The sequence below is a fragment of the Falco biarmicus genome, chromosome 8, assembly GCF_023638135.1.
Source record: "Falco biarmicus isolate bFalBia1 chromosome 8, bFalBia1.pri, whole genome shotgun sequence".
In the NCBI taxonomy this organism is placed as follows: domain Eukaryota; kingdom Metazoa; phylum Chordata; class Aves; order Falconiformes; family Falconidae; genus Falco; species Falco biarmicus.
Genome location: NC_079295.1, coordinates 32,398,801 through 32,424,997, shown reverse-complemented (window position 1 = coordinate 32,424,997; position 26,197 = coordinate 32,398,801). Strand labels below are relative to the sequence as shown.

Genomic DNA, 26,197 nt, shown 5'->3' with positions numbered 1-26,197 from the left:
TATGAAATACTGAGGTGTGTTTTTGTGAGCAAAGAATTGAAAAAGTTATCAGTTTGACTGGAGATTTTATTTAATCTTTCTTTCCATGTACCAGTAAGCATTCTTGGGAAAAATGTGGTGCACTCAGAAGTTACTGAAACATTTTGTATTAGACAGACATTGGGGTATAGAAAGCTGAAATATAAAAGGGAAATAAGCACAAGTTAGGTGGCTGTGAACAACTTATTGCATGTCTTTTTTTATGTTTGCATCTTCTACTGCTTTTTTCTTCCTTGGTGTAATTGACCTCCTGTTATATTCACTTACCACAGTGCTGTGGTTTTATCCATTTACATGTTCTCATGAGAAATGCATACGTTATTTTATTTGGTGTTATTTTATTGCATAACTCTGCATTGCCTTATAAAACAGTGACTCAAAAGAGTTTCAGCTTTAGACAAGGGCAAAGTGGGAGTGGCTGCTCTGCTGGGAAGTGGTTAAGGTGGGATTCCGACAAAAATGCTTTCCTACACAGTGACACCTACACCCAGAATTATTCAGAGACACTTCCTTTCAGCAACTGACACAAAGACTCATGTGTTGACACCAATTTTCCCTGCCTTGTGTATATGTCCTTTAGAAAAAACAGCAGGGGGTGCAAGTTGCTGCTCAAGGAATTTCTAGCTTTTAGACAGGAATGGTGGTCTGTGAGCTCCAGTTCTGCCTCTGTCTCTTTAACTCATAAATTCACTTCATACCTGTCTCCCTGTCACTGTGTGCAGGGGGTGTGATGGTTCTCAAAAGTGCTGGACTTCGTACATTGTCCCATGCAACTGATCTGTGCGTGCACTGAGGCAACAGCCAAGATTTCTGGATGCTTGGCAGCAGAGTTTGGTCAGACCCTTTGCAGAGCTGCTGCCATCAGCCAGACATTCAGAAATCTTAGACAATGCTGAATATTCTCAAATTCCACCCAGACAAAATTTCTAAGCAGGAAAGAGGCCATGACTGGGGAAGACTGGACATACAGTATCTCTGTTCTCAGTTGCTGTTACTCAGGGTTGACTTTTTTTGTACAACTGAGACTGTTTTAAGAACGCCCCCTACCCCCAAACTGTGGAAGAAATGTGCTATTTGCCACTATCACACTTATTTATCCTGCTTTCTTTCTGTCTCCTTTCCCACCTTAATTACTTATCTAGAACCAGTTGGAGACAGTTCTCTGCTGCTGTGCAATGGCAGAAAGACTGGGTCCCTATTCTTCATTGTTTTGGTACTAATACTGTAATTAAAGGAATACAAAAGCCAATTTTTAAAATAATAATGGTAATAATAATAATGTTTTTTAGAGCACTTCAACTAATGTACGTATGGAGCTAAAGAGAATCTCCTCTTATTTTGTGTAATATCTACTCAAGCCAGAATTGTTTTAGCTGAAGCCAGACCATGCATTTGTGCTGCTTTGTGTCAGCTAAAGAAGGCAAGTGTGTTTGTTTAAGGATTTATCTATAGGGATGTCTCTAAGGCTGAATTTGAAGAAAATTTACTTAATTGGTGGGAATTTCTGGACTTGCTATTTTTCTATAGTCCTTAATTAGAGATGAGATAAAAATTTCTTAAATTATTTATTGACAAATTTGAAGAGGAAAAGGAGATATAAAATGTTCATATTGTGGTGTAAAGGAGTTTCTGTCTTTCACAAAAGTAATGATGGAACAAATACCATGACTAATCATAAAGTCCACTATTTAGGGATGATAAGATAAAATGTCTGAGAGAGCAGAAGAAAATCTAGCTGTTTCCCAAGATAAAACTAGCTAATCAGCATATCCTAAATAGCTGAATTAAGGTATGTTCAGAGTCTGAGTCTGTGTAAGTCAGGGCAGAAGCGGTCAGTATAATTCTTATTTTTCTTGTCCCATGATGGTTAATCATGAATCTCTTAGATTTCAACAGTCTTGTTAGATTCTTCAGTTCTGCTTTTAATTTGAAAAGTATCATCATCTTTTCCAGGCTAGTCTCCCTTACTCCTCTGGGCCAGTGCATAAGTCTTTGTTGTGGTCAATTCCACTGGCAGTAAAACTTGTCATGTAGCATTGTGCTTTCTTATTTAAATAAGCGTTCTTAGTCGTACATGGAACGTGACTGCAGGTTCTCATTATGAAGTCTTAAATTTGCTTTTTGGAAGACTTGTGCATTTGTCTCCTTTCACAGTCATAATAGATTTAAAGGTTAAAGAAGATGTAGTAACTGCAATAGTGTGAGCAGTTAACTAACTTTTCATTGTGCTGCAATAGCTTATAGTGGTGTGAGAGGGATGAAATGAGAAAAGGGCGTTTCCTTTGTTGGTTTTTGGTTGTGGTTTTTTTTTTTCTTACAGAAATATGCCCCTAGCTGGAATAACTTCATATTTCCTTTCTTTAGCTGACCCAAAAGGTAAGATGGAATACTTATCAGACATGCATTTGGCTAACTAATAATATATTTGCCATCTCTCACCATTATTGAGGCTTAATCTTCATGCCAGCACCCTGCCTTCATCTGGCTGATGAAACCACAAAGGTCAGGGAGGGGTTCAGTGCCATATGTAACTATGAGAGCACGTAAAATAGCAAAGTATGCATTTGACTGTCTATAAATTTGTACCTGAGAGTTTGACCTAAATTACACCAAATGGCACAAAATCACAATTTTTGGTATAATTCTGCTTTTGCCCTGTAGGAAAAGAAAGTAGTCATTAATAGACAGCAAGCATGATGCATTCAGAATCTTTGCAGAGGACCACATGTGGAGAAGGTTTATAATCAAAACATCATTACGCATTGTGGTTTTTGCTCAGTCCACACTTACTCTAGCACCTAGACACTAAAGCTAAAAATTTCTGCTTTTCACATGTTACTTGGCTTTGTTGACTCATGGATACAGCATGAAGTTTGGAAACCTACTGGGCAAAACCAGACAATATACTTTTTTTTCACATGTAACATCTGGACTCCCTAGCATCTAAGTGCATGTTGAAGAGAAAATAACATTGCTGTGAATCTTGTACAATTCAACCCATTCATGGAGAGAAACCAGTCTGTCTGACGGGGAGCAGCAAGGGCTGGCTGCTCCCCAAAGGAAAGTAAGCCATGCATGAGCTGTGCCGTCACCAATGGGCCACAGTCCCAAGGCTCCAAACACAGCAGGCAGTGCTGTGTGCTCTAACAAGGTCTACTGATGGCCCCAGACATGGCAAGCCATGAACCAGGTTTCGGATCCAACCAGAGCACACAGGCAGGAGCAAAAGTAGGCAAGGCCAGATTGTCCTTCCATAGGTTTTTAGTTCAGTTTTTAGTGTTCAGTCTGTAAGACATTATGGCCATGTTGCTGGAGGTTACTGAATCTCTAGCAGGTGCCTGAAGCGGCACGTTTCTGTGCCTCAGCTGCCAGCGGTCATTGTTTAGTGTCTGGTGACAAATATGCCTTCATCATGATTTTTAAGCCAAAAGTCATCCCAGTTCATAGTTCAGTGAATGCACATCTGTGCTCTTCCCTTATGTGGAGGAATTAACCTTTGGAAGAGGAGAGACATTGATATGTTGGGGTAGTGCTTGATGAGGGAGACACTGCTACTCCTATTGCTGTCAGAGGTTATGTGTCAAAGCGCTCTGCACCTGGAGCCAGAAAAGCAAGGCATTCCCCTGACTGCCCCTGAGACGACTAGTCCAGTATAAGGGCCTTGAATTGTCTGCCTAAATATGTTGAATTTATTCTTCTAGACAACTTCACAGCCAGGTTATTGGTTGGGAATTAATTCATGTCTGTTGGCTTAGAAGTTAGCAACCTGACCTCTGGGCTAGCCTTCCCACATTAACAATATGTTGTAGTGGGATTCTAGAGATGATCTGATCTCTTATGCCTTTCTTCCTCAGAGGAGTTTTAGAATATACACCACTCTGCATGAAAGAGTGAAAGCCTGGAAATGTTCCATTAAAAAAAATATAAAATCTTTCTCTAGGCTTTCTGATGATGAAGATAGCTTTATTCTCTGTGAATCAGTGCATTGCTATAAAACTGCAGCCAGACAGAACAAAGCAATCCTTGTCGGCTAAAACCTGGTACAAATTCCAAGTCAGCTTTGCATGTTTTCATTGCTTATATAGAGACCTTTGTAATTCACATGCAGAATAAGGTGAAATGGAAAAATAAATTATTTTATCATTCTGAATTTTCCTTGCTTTTCTGCACCTTTTCAAAATACTATATGTTACTCCGTGGAATATACTGTTTAGTATAAATACAACAGCTGAGCTTACTAAAATACTAATTAAAAATCATACTGTATGCTAATGTGTAATGTGTACAAGAACTTATCATTTAAAGATGACAACAATCTGCACATATAGCCCAAAGAAAATGGAGAAGCAAAGACTGACAAATTAAATAATTCTGTTCATGGTTACTTAACTTTTGGTGATAAAATATTGAGCTTATTTCATCCAGCTTTGTGCTCTCATGACTTATGTTGAATCAGAATGGTAATTATCCTCTAGCTGGGTAGTACTCAAATTGTAGCAATGTGGCTTGAGAGGTTGCTGTTCTTTTCATGTGTCTTACAATATACAAGTCTATAGTTATGGTGTGTGTATTATTTAAATAGTTTTTGCAAAGCTTAGCATATTAGTGTAGCTCACACTGTTTTGTAAAAGCTCTGTAAAAGCACCCCCATGCACACTGAAGTAGCTGGTATCTCCTATCTGAAATCTAACTCATTCATATCACATTCCCATACTCAGCAGGCAAACAATGAATAAAGAATTTTTCTTTTCTGTGAACACCCTGAAATGAGAGTTCAATATACTTAAGTTTGATTCTTTTGTCTATATAAATTCTGGTGGTTCTTTATTAAAGAATAACTCAGCAGTCCATCTCTACAGGGAGGCAAATATAAATATTTCAAAACTAAGTTATGTTAAAAGCCAGAGCACTGGAAGAAAAATTATGATAAAATCTTGGAAACACAAATTAAAGAACTATGGTAACTGGTATTGATTTTTCCTCATTTCATGGTACCACTTAAACAGCCTAATTCAACTAGAGCCCTAATAGTGTTTAATACATAGACAGGCCACACTAGCTGAACCAACAGAGGAAATGGTCATTGTTACCCACCTTGACATGCATGTGGAGTACTAAGGCACAGAGAAACTTATGGTTTTGTGTAAAATTACACAGAAATACGTACCTAGATTCAGAACTGACCTGCTGTCTTCCAAGAGTTCCATTCCCATCCAGTACCTTAGACATGAACCTATTCTTACTGGAGATATGTATCTCCTGATTTTGGAAGAGGAAGTGAAGGTTTGTAACAGGTGCAAATATCACCAATATCTAGGTGACTGCTGTTGGAGTAAGAGCATCACTTAATGAAAACATAATGTCGGAACTGGGTCCTCAGTGCCTTGACAAAAAAAGCTAGTTTGTTTGCCTGTTGGGATATGCTAATGGACAGAAGCACAGACAAAGCTTTGTCTGCTCGGGAGACTATTACATGCTCATAGGTTTAATGGAAAACATTATGTTGGATTTGTTCAGATCTCTCAGTAGAAATGCCAGCAACTGCAGTTAAGTGGAGCTCTATTGAAAGCATATGCAGAGTAAGCACTTTTTCCACAACCTAAACAAATGTAGCTACTTTTGAGTGCACGTGTGTGTTGCATTTACCAAGATCACAGCAATTTCTAGTTTTGAGAGAAAGCATTAGAAAGAAGCAGCAAGCCCACAAAATTTCTCTTGAACTCAGCATGTCTATAAATATTTATTCTGAACTATTGAACTAGAAATGTATAGCCATATCAATTTATACTTAGTATTTCAGTGAGTACTTTGAGGGGTTTTTCTTTTAAAAATCTAGGGCTGAGTAGCAACTGTTTAACACAACCCTTTGTATATTGCACTGTATGAGTTATCTCTGCTAAGCTGTTACTAAAAAGTATATGTGTGAAGTCTGGAAAGCTTATGGATTTTGGATGTTATTACAGGATAAAAATATCACTGACAGTTGCTAATGAGTAGTTGATGTTTTGCAATAAGCTTATGTATGGAAGTCTTAGTTATTTAATGCATAGCAGTAAGTTGCACGTAGTGGAATAAACACTGCAGTGAGAAATGCTAGGTGTTTAGGCTGCCTAATGTATTCATATCTTCACAATCCAACATTGTGTGTTATACCTCTCTGTAATCGCATCACTCCTATTTTTTTAATGAAATCTAAAACAAATGACATTTCACACCCAGCGTGCTTGCCAGCCCTATCAAGTAGTATTACCAACGAAGCAGTACAAATAACTGTTGAAAATTTTTATAACCTATCCAGAGCACTGCCTTTGCCAGCAGCATTCATCACTATCAGCAGTTTAAATGAACATACAACTGTGCAGTCAACTCAGCAACAAAATCCAGTTTTAGCACTTTCTGTGGCTACTGCCAGACTCCTACACTGCAGGAAATAGATCTTGTCTGGCTGGAAATTGATGAAGTATGGGCACATTCGTTCAGAGCACAGTTTTTGTTTACCACCTTTCATGCCAGTTGTGGATTGTTGCCCTTAATTATGAATTTCATAGCTCCAAACATCTTTTCCAGTAGCTGTGTGTTTTAGGCACAGAAAGGAAGTGCATTTTTACTTTTTTTATTAGTTTTCCACAGTAGGTCGTGCATACTCTGTGTGTTCATGTAAATTCATAGAGATTCCTTACCTATTGATAGCACGTATTGAGTTCCTAAGAACAGCATCATCAAGCTAGGAAATGACGGAGCTCTTTTGGTCAGTGGCATAGCTCCTACAAGAGGATAGGGCCACTAGTATTCATTGGCATGTAAAATAAATTCACATCTTATTAAGACAGAAACTTCACATCAGTAAATGAAAAAAATAAAAATCTTTGTCCTCTAAAGTAACATGCAATGGAAAAATTAGTTTTTTGCAAGTGTTATTACAGTGAATGATGGTCATTCCATGAGAAAGGAATGAAACAGAGGGGATTGTCATCTTTAAAAAGTGACTGCCAATTCAAATCCCGAATATTATTGTTATGAAGGAATTATTGCTCTGAAGATAATTGACGCTGCTTAGTTTTGCTTTTTTCATGTGCTATCAACAGAGTTTTTTGCCCTGATGTCCAAATCTCAAGCTGTAGCTCTACATGTCCAGATTCTAGGATCAGTCCTGTGAGATAAAACAGCTAAATGTTTACAGTTTTCCTTCTAAGTGGGGACATAGACACAATTTGCTAATGACAAGGCAAAACGGTGTTAATTTCACCCTGTACTTGTCAGGGGCCTTCCTAGTGCTTGTGCTTGGTCTAAACAATCTTCATCTGCTTTTCTGAATTGTTACTGAATGAAAGACTCACAACTGAAAGTAAAATTCTTTGTCAAGTGTAGAAAGCTAAGCTTTTTGTAGTGGGCAGAGGGGCAGCAGTTTCCCAACAATCTATTTTTTTTGTGTTACACTGTTTCGTGTTTCAGCCTTTCTTCTAGTGCTGCCGACTAGAAGCAGCAGCAAACACCGTAAATCAGGCTGTCCCGTTGGACATGAATGAACTGCTCCCATTCTGACAGCTCTCACAACACAGTAAAACTCCGATCTGATTTTTCAAAATCTTGTTTTCTGTGGCAAAGATTGCTGCTGCTCTGAAATGAAAGTGTCCTATCAGGAAGCTTCTGGGGTGCTCCTAAACTCATTGCTACTGATTTAAGGCAGCTGCTTCGTTTAGTAATATTTGATTTACATCTTGATTCAAAATCACCAAAGATGGGGAGGAAGAGAAGGACAGGGAAAGAGAGCACATTTTAGGGGATTACTGGGCTATGTGGAATAACTAGTGAGAGCCTTCTTTCCATTCAGCAGCCACAGTTGTTTCCCTTTGAACTCATTTACATTCTTACTGCATAATCCTAAATGACCCATAACCATGCACACAGATCAGCCATTTCTTTGATTTTTTTGGCATTTTAAGCTATTCAAACTATTCAGTACCTCATAAAATTTAACACTTTTAAAAAGGCCTTAACATCAGTTGCTCCTTGGGAAGAAAAAAAGCTTCCACTTTGGAGTTAGCTTTTTTTTTTTTAATTCTCATTAAAATTGATGAGAGTTTCACCCAAGAGACGGCTGCAAAGTTTATCTTCCCTGTCTTGTTGAGAGCTCTTGTGCTTGCCCTTGCCTTTGAAATCTTATTGGCCCATTCTACAGACACTTCTTTTCCATAGAGCTATACGGCAGTATTGAAATTACTGAGAGCTGACAGAGTTGTATTTTATGATGTTGCTCACATTCTTCTATGGTGGTGAGTTAGCATTCTCTTATTTGTAATACTGTTCTACGTGCTTCTCATTTTGGTGGCAAGACTCTGGACCTATTCTGTCTGGACCCTCTTTACTGTTACTCAATACTGTGCACTTTGATACCTACATGCAGACACGTTAATATGACGTTGATGGTTTCAGTCATTCATCTGCCCTCCTTTGCTGCAACTTCAGTCTCTGCATTGATTGCTGCAATAACAAATTTGTTGGCAAGGAGGAAATATGGTCAGATTATTTGATCTAACATTACTAAACATGGAAAGTTAATTTCGTTTTAGTGTAAGCTTGGCAAAGTCTCCGAATGTCTCCATGTTTCAGATTCTCAGCTATGGAATCAGTGATACTTTCCCACATGACAGCTACCTATTTTGGAACTTAAATTGTCTTCAGTCTGTACATAACTCTGTATCCTGCATGCTCTTCCTTTGATGAAGTGTTTGGATTTCACCACTTTGCAGAGACCTTGTTGTCTTTGTGTGCCAGTGTAACTCAAGAAAAATGTGCAACAACTACAAGTGAGTAGGAGGGATCCAGGACAGCAACTGGGTGGCAATGGGAGAAATAACCTAGGCTTTCTCCTAGACTTTATCCAAGGTTTATGGCATCTGACTGCTTTTGAATTGTCAACCTAGACAAACTTTTTTAAAAGGGGAAAAAATGGACAATGACTAAATATAAATATAGATCTAAAGATGGACAGAGATTCAGTCTACTTCCAATCCCATCTCAAGTTCAGAAAACTTGTATTGGCAGAAGAAAAATGGTCCAGGTGAGCTGTATGGGTGGTTTACATAAAACTCTCCTCATGCACTTAATGGCTACAGGTCAGCTGGCTACAATGTGGGGAGAGTAAAAAGGCAGATGTTGCTGCTGGTAGAATGATTTATTAAAGTTCCATCAAAAAACCACTGCCACTCTGAGACTGCACCACCTGTGTAAAAATACCCCCATTAGTGTAACAGAGGTTTACAACCTTTCATTCACTTGCTGATTGACATTATAGCTACACAGAAATGTGTTTCTCTATACAGTGTGTTTCCCTCGTGTTCACTATACTGGAAAGTGTAGAGTCCACCTTGATAGTGTTCTGTATTTCATCTGAATGACTCAGGTTATTTTGGGGCTGTCCAAAGACTGCTATAACAATGTTACTTTAAATCTAACAAATTTAAACTTATACTTTAAATGAAATAAAATCTATTTTTGGAAAACCACCTATGCACTTGATTAATTCCAAAAGACATATGTAGGGCTTAAGCATTTTCTTAAGAGCTGCATTAATCTGGGCTGGTGTTTGAACTTAGAAATTAAATGAATTCATAGCAGCTTGACACCCAGTGCTGTTCTGAAATTCCACTTGAGTCCTTCAGAAATACTTTAGGACAAATGGACTTGTAGATGTTATGGTACCTGGGAAAGTAATGCTTTATTCAAACAACCATACTCTGGTGACTGAGCACAAAGCCAATACTCCCATGCACCCCTGGGAACTCTCCACACTGAATTGTCTAAAAAAATGATTAAATGTAGAAGACTGAAGAAGAAATAATCTGCAGCTGCTCTCTGCTTTTCAGTTAGCAGACCATGTCTTCCATGGATAGGTCATAAATTCTTCCCTGCTGGGAGTATCATAAATGTTGATCCCCTTAAAGAACTGTGGTAGTATGTGCAGTGTTCAGCACCTTTGCTATCTGCAAAAAGATGTTGAATTGTGGGATAACAAAATTTTCAAATAATGTAGAACTACTTTAAAGAGTCAGAATTAAAATTAGTAGAATGCCATCTGCAAGAGTTTCTTATTCTGTTTAGTGCTTGGACTATAAAAGGTCAAATGCCTTTAGGCATTGATGAACACGAAGTAGAAAAATAGAATATACTTGGTTCCATTTTTAGTAGCTTTTACTGTTCAAAAGAGAGATCTTGCCCTGAACAGTTCTCTGACTAGTCAGCTCAAGGTGGGGAAAAATAACAAATAGCATTAAAAAAAATTCAAAAGAAAAAAAAAAAAAAACAACCATCTACTGTGTCAATCTAGAAATCTGTGGGTTCCCACATTTTGGATGCTACTTGCAGTTCTGCTCTGTCCTTACCTCAGACTAGAAAAGACAAAATTTGACAAGCATCATTGGAGGTATTTCACGGCTCCAGCTCCTAGTACAAGCACAGATTAAAAAAACAAGGGCTCTTCAGCTTGAACAATACAAACAGACGAGGATTTGAAACAGGTTTATACAATCATGAATGACATGGAGGTGAATGAAGAATGTTTATTTGCTATTTTCCAAATTATAAAAAATAGGAAGCTCCAGTAAAATGTCAGAGAACAAGGTTAAAACAGACCGTGCCTTGCATGCATTCTGGAAGGCCTGCCTTAATGATGTACTAAGGTACTACACTTGCTCCAGTGTAACTTCTAGCCGTTCTCTACATCTTCACTATATGCAAAGTAAACCTGGTTTTGTGACCATCTCATAACTTGACATTTTCAGACTGAAAATCCAAACAGCTTTATTTGTATCATTTCTGTAAAGTTTCACAATGGAGCATTGCAGAGTTAATGAAGCAAGATCTAATGAGTTTTCATCAGAGTCAAAGAATTTTGTATAAGATAAACTTTTGTCTTTTCGTTACAGATTTCTAGATTGACAGTGCTGAAGTCAGGGAGAGAATAAGCACAGAAGCATGGCAGAGAGTTATTCTTCCATGTGATCAAATCTTTCCACACTTTTTAGGATAAATGGTCTTTTTTTGCTGAGCTCTTGCAGAAACCCTTGCACATTACCACAGGGCAAAGTGAAACTCTATGAAAGTGTCTCTCATGTGAAAATTTAGAGAATCCTTTAACTCTTTACTTTTCCCTGGCTTCTGTCTCACCTGATTTCTGTAATTGTATCCTGTGATCTTCAGATTAAATCCAGGGCCCATAATCTGAACTCAGTCCATGTATGTTTATGATGGGGGGGTGTGGTGTGGTGTAGCAGATTTTTAAAAATAAAGTATACTGTTCTTCATTCTTATCCTCATAGTTGGGTACAGCAGTCAAAATGAGCTAGAGGTTCAGCACTCACTACCATGTTTTAAGTTAGTGGGAACAATACATTACTTACCATCTTCTGAAATTGGGCCACAGTTTTTTCCATGGGACTAGGAAGAAGTAAACATCTTATGGAACACTTAGCAGTTGCATTGAAATAGTAATTTTAAAGGAACATCTTTTAATAAATAGGAAGAAAGCGCAAAGTCTCTTTTTACCTTCTGGGTCTCCTTACTCTTGCACTGAATTCTGTGAATTGCATCTCCAGGTAATTCTTCCATATCTCCCATCAGAGCAAATGGGATGATGACAAACCTTGCAGCCTTTGTGTGTTACTGCTGCTGTGGTATAAGATCTTTCTACTTGAGACTAAAAGAATATGAGATTTCCTTCACTCATGATGGTAACATCAGCACTACCAAGGAGTTCAATTTGGCAGAGGTTTTATTTTCATTGCCATAAATGAGAATCAAGCAAAATGTGTATGGTTTGAAACTTCTGTAGGTGAAACCTTGAGAAGGAGCTCAACATAATTATGCATGGTCTGAGATTATCTAAGAACAGAATGCAGTGATTGCCAGGTATGGGTGCCTGAGGAATGAGTTCTAGCATTTGGTGGTGCTTTGTAGATGCTGGATTCCACTTTCTGCTTTTGATCTTTTTTTATTGTTGCTGGCTTTGATTGGGGTTTTAGTTTGGGGATTTTGTTTTGGAGTTTTTTTGCAAAGCAATGGTCTGTTTTAAGGCCTGTGTTGTCATTTCTCTCTCCCTGCTCCACACCATTTGGGAGAAGAAATAAATAATTGCACACACCAGTTGTGAAGACTTGCATCGTCAGAGCTGTGTTCCAGTTAAGGTTATGCTCAAAGAACTAATATATGCACGTGGAACAAGAAACCTAAACACCAGATGTAGTGTACCAGAGTTCAACACTTAAACAAAAACATACCCAAGGTTTACAGAAAGACCATTATTGTGTCTTGTATGTACAACAGGTAATGCTTTGATGTGAGCTGTGTTTAGTTCTAATGTGTATTCCAGTTTCACTTTAAATGAGGCAATTGTAGGTTCTAGCCTGCTCCATAGAAGAGGTAGGTTATTTGCTTTGTTTGCAAGTTCATAGCTAAGTCTCCAAATATTTAACATTTTCATGTTTAACCTTGCCAGGCAAGTTCTCTGTTTTAGAAGCAAGCTTTTAAAATGGGTAAACTATTTTTGAGATACGGTTTGTGTGTGTTTGAAGTGTCAGAAGGAGCCTAACAATGTATCATGTCCACTTTCCTTTATCAAGAACATCTGCTGTTCATTTGTTGCAGCTTGAGCCTAACAGAAGCTTTGTTACAAGACTTATAAAAGAGCTGTTCTGGCCAGAGCCGTGTTTCCCATCTGCACTAACAAAAACATTTAAATTAAAATAAAAATATAAAGCTGTTAGGTGAGGTTGTATTCGTGATGTTCACGTTTTATTTTCCATAGTTTTGTAGTACTTTTTTCATAAGAATGACATTCAGAGTTCACATCAGTATGAATTATTACAAGAAATGCCTTTTTTTCTAGTTTGAGAGCACAGCTCAGTCCATGTGGACAGAGCATGTGTTACTGTGTATCCAGTTCTTAGCATCATCTGCTAAGTTTGCTCTCAAGTACCTCATTCCCCTGACAAGTCTTTTGATCAAGGTCCAGATCCAAAAACTCTTGGCTTTTGATTCAAGGAAAGTAGAGGATGCTGGTTAGAGTCTAATGACTACGGGAAACACCTCTTTCTTTGTAGGACCTAGGATGCATCACATCCACAGAACAGCTGTTACTGTCTGGATTGAATCTGTTGGTGCTGCATGCGAATCTTCACCTGTATGACCTTCAGATGAGCCGATCTAATACATAACTTGCAATCAAGTGAATAATATTCCATTTTTGCTGATACCTAGACACTGGAAGAAGAGTTACCCTACACAGTCTCTACCACAATTCAAGTTTTAGTGCTATACATTGTTTTTTCCTATATCTTCACTTCTTTTGAGTAGATCTGCACTTACAGAATCTTCATGCTACCTAAATCGCATTTCTTCTGCTGCTTTCTTGATACAAGCTGACGGATCAATATTCTTAAGTTTTGCAAAAGCTGTAAACAGTTTACACTCTGTTAGTAATGAGTATTTGCTAGCCAAGTCCCTTCTTTTTTTGTGTCAGGACTTTGTTTGCAGGCAGCAGATTAAAGGTCAAAGTTTGTTGGGTATTCTGAATGGTTTTCCATGTCTCCCTTGACATCTCCTCCTGGTGTGACTTCTCATGATCTGCCCAAAACATATATTTGGGAGCTCAATGGTGACATTTGGCAACTATCCTTTTTTTATCCCTTTGCAACTTCTGATCTCTGGCCTTTTCTGAGATGTAGTTCCCAGAAATGATTGACTTCTGGTTGAAGGTGGGCATGGAGTAGAGGAGTCTACAAACACTTCTTAAACAGTTGCCTCACTCTGGTATTCATTAATGTTAAGATAGGCAGGCAGCCAAATAAGCACAACACCTGCTGTTCTTATAAAGGAAGTTACTGTTGTCAGACATTATCTGCCAACATAGTGGCCAGTTTCTCTTAAAAAGTCCTATCCATTGTGGATGTGGGAAGCAGTTTATTCTCTTTTGCTTTGCAGGTACCTTTATGCATTAGAAAACATTTCTCATTACTGCCATTCTTGTAAGACTTGTTACCTAGGTCACCCAAACTTTGGTTTTATGCTGTTTTAACACTTCCAGACACTAAAGTCTAACTATAAATGCAGTAGCTACGCTATTAACAGTTATCATTTTTAATAAACTATTTTTCTGTGTTGCAATGAATGAAATACAGGCTAAGTGCATCACTTTTAATAGCCTCAAGAGCTGAATATCCCTAAAAGTCTCCAGACAAGTGTAAAAGTTTATTTTTGCATAACCCTATATCAGTGCACATGTTAGTTAAAACAACAAAAACATCCATACACTTAAATATATTCTGTATTTTTCTGCCTCAGATATAAATGGGATGTTAGGATACCGAGTTCTTCCAACTGAGAACCAGGTATCAAAAAGCAGTGTCACTTAACTGCAGGAGCAGCAAAGCTGCTTATTTTAGGATGTTAAATACTACCTACTATATTAGGTACCCTGTTATTCTTTAACAGCCTACAATGAGGACACCCTTCCACAAAAAGCAGCAAGGTATGCAAATGGTTGAAAGCTACATTTTCAATAGTGTGTGAAATATAAGAAGTTGAATAGAGAATATTTCTGACTTTCAAAGGTAAATTCAAAGTCAAGTTTCTTTAGATGGATCAAACCACCCAAATAGAACTGATTCTTTTATTTAGTAATTTAATACTATACATACATAGGTCTTAATTCTGGATTTTGTGAAATTAAGGCAAAGGTGGTCTACAGAAATAACAGCACAACTGAACACTATGTGCTGACAGAATCTGAATGTTTTAAAATTCTGACTTCATGGGAGAAGGATTGTCTCTTGAGAGGATATTTAGTTATTAGTGAAATTCATATTGCAGCATATGAAATCATGAGCAATTTTATAACAGTTGTATCATTGCCAGTCTTAATACAACTTTTGAGGCACCTGTCTACATATGATGTAATTGAGGGGGAGGGATTTTGCAAAGACATCTTTTTGATAGCTGTTTTCTTCCTGATCTCCTTGCTTGTGTAATGATCTGACCTTGAGCAGCCACACAAGACATTTTTATATTCTTTAACATGAAGCACTAAACCCCTCAGTCAGTATAATGAATGTAATGCTAGAATATGTCATGTGAAATTGGCCATCATTTCCAATAGTCTTAAGTTTACGTGAAAGTGAGCAACATTCAGTAATAGTACATGTGCCATCAGTGTTTTACAACTACTTAGGCTTTGGTTTATTGTCACTTGTGGCTGACTTTTTGGGTGCTGTGGGTTCGTGTTCATTTTTAACCTCACCAGAGCCAGCAACAGTTATTACAAAGCAGGATGTGACTTTGAAGTTAAAAGCATGAGCCAGGAGAGTGCATCTTGTTGTCCTAAACTGCTACTGCCAAACTGCTACTGCAATTGTGATGCATTTAAGTAGGCAAACCTATGGTTTTTTTTTTTAAATTGGTGTATAAAAAGCTCTTTTATGGAGCATAGATATAGGTCAAGTTTTAGACAATCTTTCCTGCACTTTCAAACAAGTAAAAGGGTCACTGAATATATTTGGCATTAGTGGTCACTGAATGCATTTAGGCTTGTGACAATGGGGACTAGTTCATAGCTGCACATTTTTTAGTAATACTATCCTTTAGTGTATAGCTTCAGTAGATTTGTTGTGGGTTTTGTCATTATTTCTTCTCTTTGAAAACTCAGCACCATCCCTTTTCAATAGCATTCCCCCAGACCTAGATGCAGAACTGAATCTTAGCTCTGCAAGTTTCACAGGCAACAGGTTCTCTCTCAGCTCTTCCCACTTGCTGTGATGGTACACAGAGCAGAAGGCTTGTTTTACCTTAGCAGACTTTTCCAGGAAGACAAAACTCAAAACTCATGTTTGTGCTAATACAATGGTTATTTGCTGCTTGCTGTCAACTTTCCACTTGTTAGTGTTGCAGAGCAGGGAAAGAAAAGCTGTAGCCTCACTGGAACTGGCAATACTCACACAGGCCAAGCTGTAAATAAAGGTTATAGCTTCTGCTGCTGGGCATTAAATAAGCAGATAAATTTCTCTTTGCTGTGGATTTATTCAAGGCAGATGTTTTTAGTGAGCTTTGGAAAGGTTAGGGAGGAATATAAAACCTGCTGCAGTTCTGGAATTGATCCATTAGGATCAAAACCTAGTAACCAGTGATTCGTTTAAGGGTCCCTGACACTTTTATGGCAAGACTATGTATTTCAGAGGGGGCTGGCTCAGTTTGAAACACATTCCAAACCCAAACCTGAAATAAATCCTTGCAACAGAGCAATTCTGTAAACTTCTGCTTTCCCATCATTTCATTTTTGAAAAAAAAATTGAAAGAGAAGAAATACAGAGTTTGGGAAGGGTATGACTCAACCTTTTGAAAGGAAATGGCATGCTGGCTGATCGCCTGTGTTTGTAATTTTCTGTGTGGCATTTCCTCGGTGTAGAGGTGTGGATGAACAAAATAATACAGATGTAACAAGCATAAAATAAACACACATGGAAGAAATGGAAAAATACTTAATGTAGGCTCAGCCATGTGATACTGGAAGGACATATGTAATGGTCTACCAGACCTTGAAGGGTCACGTAAAAACAGCCTTGTGTGGTCCAAGAAGGACTTAAGAATATGATAAAACAAAACAAAAAATGAAAGGAAAGTGTTTCGCATTGCTTCAACCCCAGTTGTTCCCTGGGATAACTGATGGAAGGTTTACGCTTGGGAGCTTTGAAGCTGGGTTGAACAATACGTAGCAGAAAACACCAGAAGGACTGATCATGAACTGGAAAAAATAGTAAATATATTAGATGACGTGTAATTGATGACTTGTATTCATAGGTCAGAATCTCAGCAGCTGTAAACAGATGTGGCTAGGCTAATATTAGTAAGAGGTTGTGATGTAATACACTGAAAAGGTGGTTCTTTCTTCACACAAATTCACGTGCTACTTTGTAATTTTACTGTATTACATTACTTGAAATAGCAGTTTCAAATCTATTTTGCCTGAAATATTCCACATTCAAGGAAAGCAAATCTGGTGAAGCAAAAATGAGAGGCAGAAGCTCCATTCTATTACACTCTCTGACATGGGGTAAGTGACTTAATCTCTGTTAGTTTCTTAATCTAAAATGAAAAGATAGGTATGAGGGCATTGACAAGTTAATAGTAAGAAACAGTTCTTTGGTACAAGTCACTTTCTCTACCAGTCAGTGAGCACATTATCAATTAACAAGGGTTACACTACTGTAAAAATCTCATCTTGCTGCTTCACAACTCCCTTTTTCTGAAAATATGACGTGCTGAGAGAGATATTCCTGGGAGCCTGCCCTTTGAGCCAGCACTAAATCAGTATGCTACAGCAGTGTTAGGGGACATGGTTGAGTTGGAGGTGTTTTTCAGAAAGCACAGGAAAGGGAAAGCATGGCTGCAAAAAGCTTTAGAAAGATGCGATGGTATTTTTAAACAGCAATCGATTACCCATTGTGCCGGTTCCCATAACTTATTCTTCATAGAACATAGCTATTGCTTTGGTAAAGATAGAAAGAACTTAAGAAGTTTGCACCAGAAGTGGAAAGTTTGTCCAGTTTATTCAGCATATTCATGCTCTTGGCAAACATTAACGTCCTCTATCTATATATTAAGTATTGCCAGGAAGAAGGGGTTGCCACATCATTGGCAAAATTAACTTGTCTGAACTGATACCCAAGGAATTAAAGGAAAATGAAAAATTTCTGACAGCTGTAGGTTAAGCTCCAACAGATGAGAAACCCAGCTGGAGTGAGGTGGGGCTGGATTAAAAATGAAAGGTTTTGAAAGAAGAGAACTTAAGAATGGGTAAGGTCGGTTGGCTAAAGATTGTAATTTGGAAAGTAAGTGCTGTGCAGTCAGAAAAAAGCAGACCTGAAATGCAGATTGGAAACTAGAGAGGAAAATGCTGGGAGGAATTTGTGCAAGCCACAACCAAGCCTTCTTCAAATCAAGGCAGATCATCAATATTTTGCTCACCTGGAGGTTGGAGTGACTTCCTGTTCAGTTGCCAAGATGTGATAACCTAGTTCAAAATGCAACATTACTGCTTTCCCAGTGAGCAAACACAGCCACAACTATTATTCATCCCAGCTCATCTTGATCCACTCAGTTAATTCGTGACATGTAGGCAAAGGATCACAGAATCAGAAGATGGAGAGCTAACATACCGGAGTGGGGGTATAGGAAAGAAGGGGGAAATACCCTAATCAGGAGTTGTCATGATGACTGGGGAAGTGTTCTAGCAGTTAACACATACTTAAGTGACCTTCAAAGAAGATGGCATCCCTCATAAAGCAGAGAAAGGATCTTTGCCTGAGGAGTTAATTCTTTGATAGAAACTGGTGTATGGCTGCTTTTCCCATTTTGTAATGAAAGACACAAATTCTAATTAAACAACTCAATTGAAATCAATAACTTCATTCTCAGTTATACCAACTGAGAATCTGCCTGCAAATCTGAAAGCATCATTAATGCAATAGCAGGCAAGGGTATATTAATATGGCTGCTTTTTAAGAGCACAGGGCTAGTTTATTTTGTTGAAAACTCTCCTTTGGGCTCCCAGTAGACTACAAAGCTCTTTAGGTTAGTGGTGTGTTTGTGTGAATATGTCTAGGTCTTTATAGTCCCTCTACCAGCATAACATGAGAATGACCCTTAATGACACTTTCTCAAATTGCGACTTACCTTCTGCTTTTAAAGATCAAGAGAAAATTTGGTAAGTGGCTACATTTCCTGCCTGTAAGTTGTCAGGAGCTACTGTATCTTAGCACATTTGAAAACTAGATGGCTCCATACGGCTTTACAATATAAGCCTGATCCTTGACAACCATGCTAGAAATTTTTGGTCTATACCCTGCAATCTTGTATGCTTAGATGTGTAGTAGCACCACTGTTCTTGAGTCTCTGAACAACAGGGTCCCAGGTGTCAGGATTCTTCATTGGCATGATCACAATGTTTCTGCTAGTAAACCATTCTAGCGGGAAACTTCTCTGTATAGGTGTCTATCTGCCTGACTAGTCTTATGATTTTAACAGTTTGACTTATCCAAGAGTTTTTTTGTTTCATTATGTTCTGCCATTTGGCTTGCAAAGAGTATGTGTTTAACAGCTCCTGTGTCAAGAACTTTCCACTGCATTGCTAAATGTCCAACATTTCTTCCTAATAACATCATTTTTTATGTTCTTTCTTCACTCTCACATCTTTCCAGGTCAGAGGCTACCCCGAGCCTCAGATCACGTGGTACAGAAATGGGCATCCTGTCCCAGAGGGAGACCATTACATCGTGGACCGCAGCATTCGAGGGATATTCAGCTTGGTAATCAAAGGTGTACAGGAAGGTGATGGTGGTAAATACACCTGTGAGGCTGCAAATGATGGTGGGGTTCGTCAAGTGACTGTGGAACTGACAGTGGAAGGTAAGAGGATACTTATTGTTGTTGCGATGATTATATACAGTTTAATTAAATGAACAAGCTGTGTTAAACTGTCTAGTTAAAATCACAACTGTACACACATGCTTTCTCACTGGTGCAAGAGTAAGATTCATTAATTGCATTTCATAATTTCAGATGTTTTGCAGGGAACTACATGTCTATAGCTAGATAAAGTGTGTGTTCAGTTCCAGATGTGTATGATGATGCCCAGGTAACAAAAGACCTAGCTTTAAAGACTTTGCTATAAACTGTAATTTTCATTGAAGCCACCACCCAGGACAGAAACAAAGGCCTGGTGAGTTAGCATTTTCTCTCAGGCAGTAAAACCTGTGGCGATCTTGGTTGCTTCGCAGCCTATCAGATAGGCACATTGAGGCAATGGGTTTCTGGATTTCTCCATGCATGCTTCCATTTGCTAAGCGGAATGCCTGGTTGTAATTGCATGCTTAATGTCACACGGGAAACAGCCAAGATCAAACCCTGGAATTTTTAAGAGAACATCTGCATATTAGATAGTTGCAAACTGCCAAATGTAAAATTTAAAGAGTGACACAAAGCCAGGGAAGGATGGAAATCAATTGTACTGCTTCTCTCTTTGCAATTTGCTCATGTCAGAGATCTGTTGAATATCAAAGCTCCTCAAGTCACAACTTTGTGTTGAATTCTTGAAGCAGTCCTGAAACGATCAGCATTTATTCAGAGTCAAAATCTCTAACAGATATCCTCAGAGTACGTACTGAAATATGCATAGATCTGGCATGATTGTTACCGCCTTCTGTTGTAAAAATTGTGCAAAACCTTTTTTTTTTCCCCTAGTTATAAGTTATGACAACTTTTATGAGTGACAACATGCATGGAGGTGGAGGATTTTTTTTAAAGCTCCTTTAATGTCAGTTTTTCTGACCTGGGTTTTGCTGCAGTTTAAAAGCAATTTCATGGCAGCATACAATGACTGAATTTCTCAGAGTTTACGCATTACATGGTCTTTATTCTAAAAATCCCTTTATGCACCAAGATAGCAAAGCACAGATTTTTTTCTGTTCTCAGCAAAGAACAAAGACATCTACGTGGGGCTGGCTGCTAGTTGGAAAAATGAGTGACTGAAACACAATCTAGTCTTTTCGTCCTGCATGGCTGTCCTATCTGACAGTAATTTAGATTCTTATAAGTCTCTGGAACGAACGGGTTTTTTGACAGACATCGGAGTTGCTTGTATCATGCTACCACTCTGGCTCTGCCCCAGGTCACTACCCTTTTCTGATGTGCCAGAGCTACCAGGAATGATGAGTGCAGTAGGTGGCGCTGAGCTTACACCACAAAGTACCGGTTTCCCTGTTGTTCGCACCAGCAAGCGCTATGAACTATTGTGCTTCAAAAAGAATCAATTTACGGAAGAGGTTTCAGAAGGGCTAGCACAGGACTAAAAACCAAACCAAATAAAGTAAGACTTCTTCCAGAATTCAAACGCCTTTTTTTACTGTCTTAATTTGAATTAGTTCTGTACTGTACAAGTTAGACACTATTTCATTCACTTGTTTAAAAATATTTTTGCATAATCTGCACTGTCGTTACTGCTGAGGCCAGTGGTTAGAGGGTAACCCTACCAAAACTTGTTTTTGAAATTGAAGAGCCTAACTTTGGGCTACAGATGACATAACCTTATTTTGCAGATGTTGCATTCCTTCCTTATGTTTGAAACCTGGAGAAATGCATATTTTACGTAGTCTTTAGTATCTGTAATTCCCAATGGTCTTGACAAAACTTCTGATTCCTGCCTTTCTGTCCCATGCTTACAGGAAACTCCTTGAAGAAATACAGCCTGCCATCCAGCACCAAAAACCCTGGGTAAGAAGCCCACTGGCTTTGATATTGTTTAACAGACACCTAAATATGTTTTGGTAGGAATACAAGTAAAATGACCCTTTCTAAACAAAATAACCACTTCTTCCCATTTTAAGTGGCTCTGGCATTTTGTCTTTAGCTCTGATTCACTTTGAGACCAGTCAAAAAGGTTTGATTCTTGTCCTATTCTCAGTAATTCCTCACTGGAAATTTTCCCCAAGGCTCCTTACCTGTGCAAGGACCAGAGGTAACGGAGGAAAACAAACTCTGGTAGTTGGTGACGCAGCTCTGCACAGCATTGCATTGGAATAGAGTAACTGCTTGCCGCGATTCGCTCACACTTGTGAGATGGCAATACAAGAAAGGCTGGGCTTTGAGAGGCAGGGCAGTCCCAGCTACAGAAACATCTGAAAACACACACTTTGGTATTTGTGAACTCAAATTCTCCAAGTCCAAGTCTCCATTTATCCCAAGCAGGATAGCTACTATGAGAGCTGCTGTGCAAGTAAAATGGCTGAAGCTGTCAGGAAGACATAAGTAGCTTGATACAGCTACTGCTCCCTCATACTGACAGGAATTAGTCCTGCTGAAAACAGAACGTTCTCTTGGTATCTGCACAGTATTGCACCCTCCTCTGCTGCAATAGTGCACTCTCTTATCTCTACTCTCTGATATTCAGAAATCCTTCCCCACATCTTCCATGATCTGACAGTCTCCTTATAAAGCCAGAGTAAATACTGCTTTAAGAGTCACCAGTAAGAAATAAAAGCAACTGAAATTAGTATTCTCTCACATATAATTACAGTATGTCCAAGCAACACAGTGGGTAAACTGTAGTCCAGAAGAAAGAACTGTTCCAGTCTGGAGTAACTGCTAGCAAGAATGGGTTCATGGGGTGATCTATGCTGGCACACAGAGGAGCCTTCTTGCTGTCGCGTACTTTCTGCACTTCATTGATCGTTTACAATTAAGTGAATGCCTCTGTTTTAAAAGCCCCAGGCCTAATTCTTCCAACAGCTGAATTAATTAGTAATTAATTCTCATAAGTCCTCATAAGTAGCTTGAATTTAAGCAGAATTATTTCTGATTTATATCCCTGGGACTTAGTTGCCTTGGATGTAGACAAAAATATGTTTCTGATTATGCTAGTGATCACAAAACAGATAGTTAAAACCGAAGATTTTAATTTGGTCATTTATATGAATATTGTTTTTATATACGTTTTCGGTTTCAAAATTAACTGAGTTTGCAACAGTGAAAATAGTAAGTGAAACTGAGTAATCAGGAAGGCTTTTACATGATAATGTCTATGTCACAAATGTGCTACAGAAATAAGCATGCTAAATAATCAAAGCAAGAAAGTTGTGTTAGGTTTTATTACACATTCAGACTTTCTAAAGCGCTATCCTAATCCATTGCATTGCATGGAGATAGAGCGATTGTTCTCATTTTTCATTCTTATGTGTTTTACTCCTACTCAGTATTAATAATTTTATGGTATGGAAACTTTATGCCTTACATAAACAGGGAGGAGGGAAAAGAAAGAAACTATACATTTCAGTTTCTGTATATCTAGGAAACAGCCATAAAGCTGCAGGGTAGCTAGTGATTTTCTTTTAATGCTTTAGTGTATGTGTATAGATATATAAATACAGAAACACTACCTAAAGATGGTGATCATTAAGGCTTCTTTACTACACATTTATGCTTTTCTTTACTGGTAGCATAAGGAAGATGACATTAAAAGCTATCAGATATTTAACTATATGATGAACTGTTTTCCATTTTAACATGCTACAGTGACCCTTCTCTCCCAAGACTTTTTGCTGGTCCTCTTGTCCATATAAATCCTTTCATTATGGTATCATCTCTTACTCAGAAACCTCGAGCTGCCTATATGGCAACCATCATGTCTTGGCAGCACGTTCGACTAAGGCGATGCAGTCTCTGTTAGTATCTGACATCTGGCAGAGATGGTGAGATATTGACACATCTTACTTGCATGTGGTAAAAGGCTGTCTGGAAAAGAAGGCCTTGAAAATTGTTCAGTTTGCTTGAAATTAAAGGTTAAAAAATAAAAAAAGGAAATCACCATCTGCTAATTTGTGCCTTTGTTCTACCAGGGCTTCAGAGCAAAGAGTGTGTGTTTTCTTTTGACGTTAATAGACCTGAAGTTGCACCTTTTTTTTTTTTTTTTTTTTTTTCCTTGCAATAATTCTGCTTGATGTTTTATGTTTTACGGCTGTGTAACTGGGAGTTTTGGACTGCAGTCACTGATGTCACTCTAGTTTCATTCCACATGTCCTTTCCCAGCTGTGCTATCCATATAAGTAGAGCTGGGCATTTAGACTTAACAGACATTCACCTGTAATGGGTGTACTTTGGTTTTGTATCCTTTTCATGTTTGCTATGCAAACATTGTAGTGAATGAGATTGCAAACAGAAGCCTTCCCCAAATCAAAAATCTTTACCAAGACATGTCAAAATGTTACAAAACCAAGTTGCTGATTCATAAATCAGAAATCACTGTGTCATTGCACTCAATGTGAAAACAAATTACGTGAAAAAGAACTGTGAACAGTGAAGTAGTATGCACAGATAATCTGTTAGGAGGCAATTAAGAAACAGAAAAGGGGAAAAAACTAAATGTATGCAGTGTTTCCTATCATTTGGTTTGCCCAGCTCTGCTTACAAGCAACTGAAATTGTCCCCAGGATCTGTTACGTGAATTATTTGTATGCTGGATGAGGGTGTGTAGCATCATACTATTCAGTTGCATGAGGAGTCAAGTGCAGTTATCACCAGCATTTCCATTTCTTTCACTGGCCAAAAAAAATGTGTAACTACAGTCCTGGTTACCACCAATTATATACCCTTGTTGGCAGATCATTGGTCTGAAATGCTTCCTGAAGTGTGCTCTAACCACAACAGCTTCCAGTTCATCTGTAAAACCAGGATGTAAATTGCCTTTCCAGGGGAAGACTTACTGTTCCATCTGTGGAGCACAGGCCAAGCATCTGGGGAGAGAGTCCACCCAAGTTTGCTACAAAGCCGAATAGAGTTGTTGTGCGTGAAGGCCAAACAGGCAGATTCTCATGTAAAATAACAGGACGACCTCAGCCTCAAGTAACTTGGTTTAAGGTATGATTTCCCAAAACATTAATGTTTTCTTTCTCATTTGATTTCTCTTTTAAAATTTTGTGATTTGAAAGGATTAAATGAACTTGCCACTGCAAATTGTCATGGTGAGAATTTACATGCAAGGAGAGCCATATTCTTCCTCATTTTTATGCTGAATAAACTCACAGAATAGCATTCCTTCTCAGTATAACTTCTCCCTTATCTATCTCATTGAAAATGTTTGTACAAAAAAGTACTTTGAAAGCACCAAACAAGATCCAGGTTCCATTATAAAAATAGTGAGTATGGGACATACGTGCCCAAAGACCTTACTAACCAGACAAGAGAAACAGACAAGGGATAGAAAACATGAATATCATCACCTCTGTTTAATAGAGAAGGTCTTCAAGGATTTAATGCTTTGACTGTGGTTACAGAGGAGACTCTGACAGCTGTGAAAATTACAACTGTATTTCCCAAGTTCCATGTCAGTGTCTCAGTCATAAACTGCCTTTTCTGTATCATTCACATTGGGTTTTACCTGCACATTAGAATGAAGATGAAGTTTGCAAAGAAATGAAATTTAATTGAAAAGAAAATTAACTGTTTAGGAAATAACAGATATGATTGGGTTTTGGCATGCGTGATTGTTTTTAGCAAATTAAAAAAAATAATTCAAGGAAGATGAACAACAGTTCAACTGTTTCAGTCTGACCTCTGCTAAAACAGTAGTAGCAGAAAAGTGTCTGACATAAAATAAAGGAGACCTGAGCTACCAACTTCAGATCTACATTAAAATTAGGAAATGTGAGCATCTGCCATCTACAAAAAAAAAAAAAAAAAAAAAAAAGAGCTTTATAAATGAGAAATATTTAAAATCCATTAGACTGTTAAAAAAGCATTGAAGACTTAAGTCCTAGCTCTTCCTTTGAGCATACACAAGATCTTTAACCACTTTTTACATACTAGGAGAGCCATATGTGTTGTTCTGAGATTCAGTAGTCATAATACCATTGCTGGCCTGCAGATAGTCAGTCCACTCTCTTGAACGTATCCTCAAACCATTACTTTTGGTTAAACTGGTTTTCGTGAGGCATTCATAATAATATTTTACTACCTATTTTGAGCACTATGAAGCTGTCTTTTAATGACGCACATGCTCTGTAAAGTGCAAATGTGTTGTTGCTCCTTGTCAGATTTTTATTGGCAGATTTTTGTTGTGAAGTGTGGTTTTGCATCCCTATTCATAAAGCATGGATTAACAGGTAATCATGCATGTTGGCTAGCTGCAAACAAGCTCAGGTCTGCAATGCTGTTGATCATGTCAGGATGGAATGATAGGTATTTCAACTCTGCCTCAGCATCATGGAAATGAACTTTCATGGCTGCTGGACCACATACAGCTGATGCAGAACCAGCATACAGTCACCTTCCACACAGCATGTAAGATTTCTAAACAAATAAAATTGCAGTTTTTGGAACTAATGAATCTGCTTTTGTGTAAATGTCTTAGCTTATTGTTTTTTCCCCTTTTCTTACTTGTTAAGTTGTGAAGAACAGAAGCTTCTACTGTATCACCACCAAACCCCTGACATGAAATAGCTTTTTTTTATTCAAATAGGAATTACAGCACCCAGATAGAAGTAAGTTGATAGAGACTTCAGGACTGACAGTGTCTGAAAACACTATAATGTTTCCCAAAAGATTACTGACCAAAGCCCTACAA

The 26,197-nt window shown here is 38.2% G+C and overlaps 1 protein-coding gene across 1 annotated transcript in view; it reads left to right on the top strand.

Moving 5' to 3' along the window:
* Positions 1-26,197, top strand: part of MYLK (myosin light chain kinase) — a 216,420-nt gene that overhangs the window by 70,319 nt on the left and 119,904 nt on the right. The window contains exons 3-5 of the mRNA XM_056348444.1: positions 19,284-19,491; positions 21,306-21,354; positions 24,327-24,492. Coding sequence (XP_056204419.1) covers positions 19,284-19,491; positions 21,306-21,354; positions 24,327-24,492 — 423 coding nt within the window. The remainder of the gene's footprint in view (positions 1-19,283; positions 19,492-21,305; positions 21,355-24,326; positions 24,493-26,197) is intronic.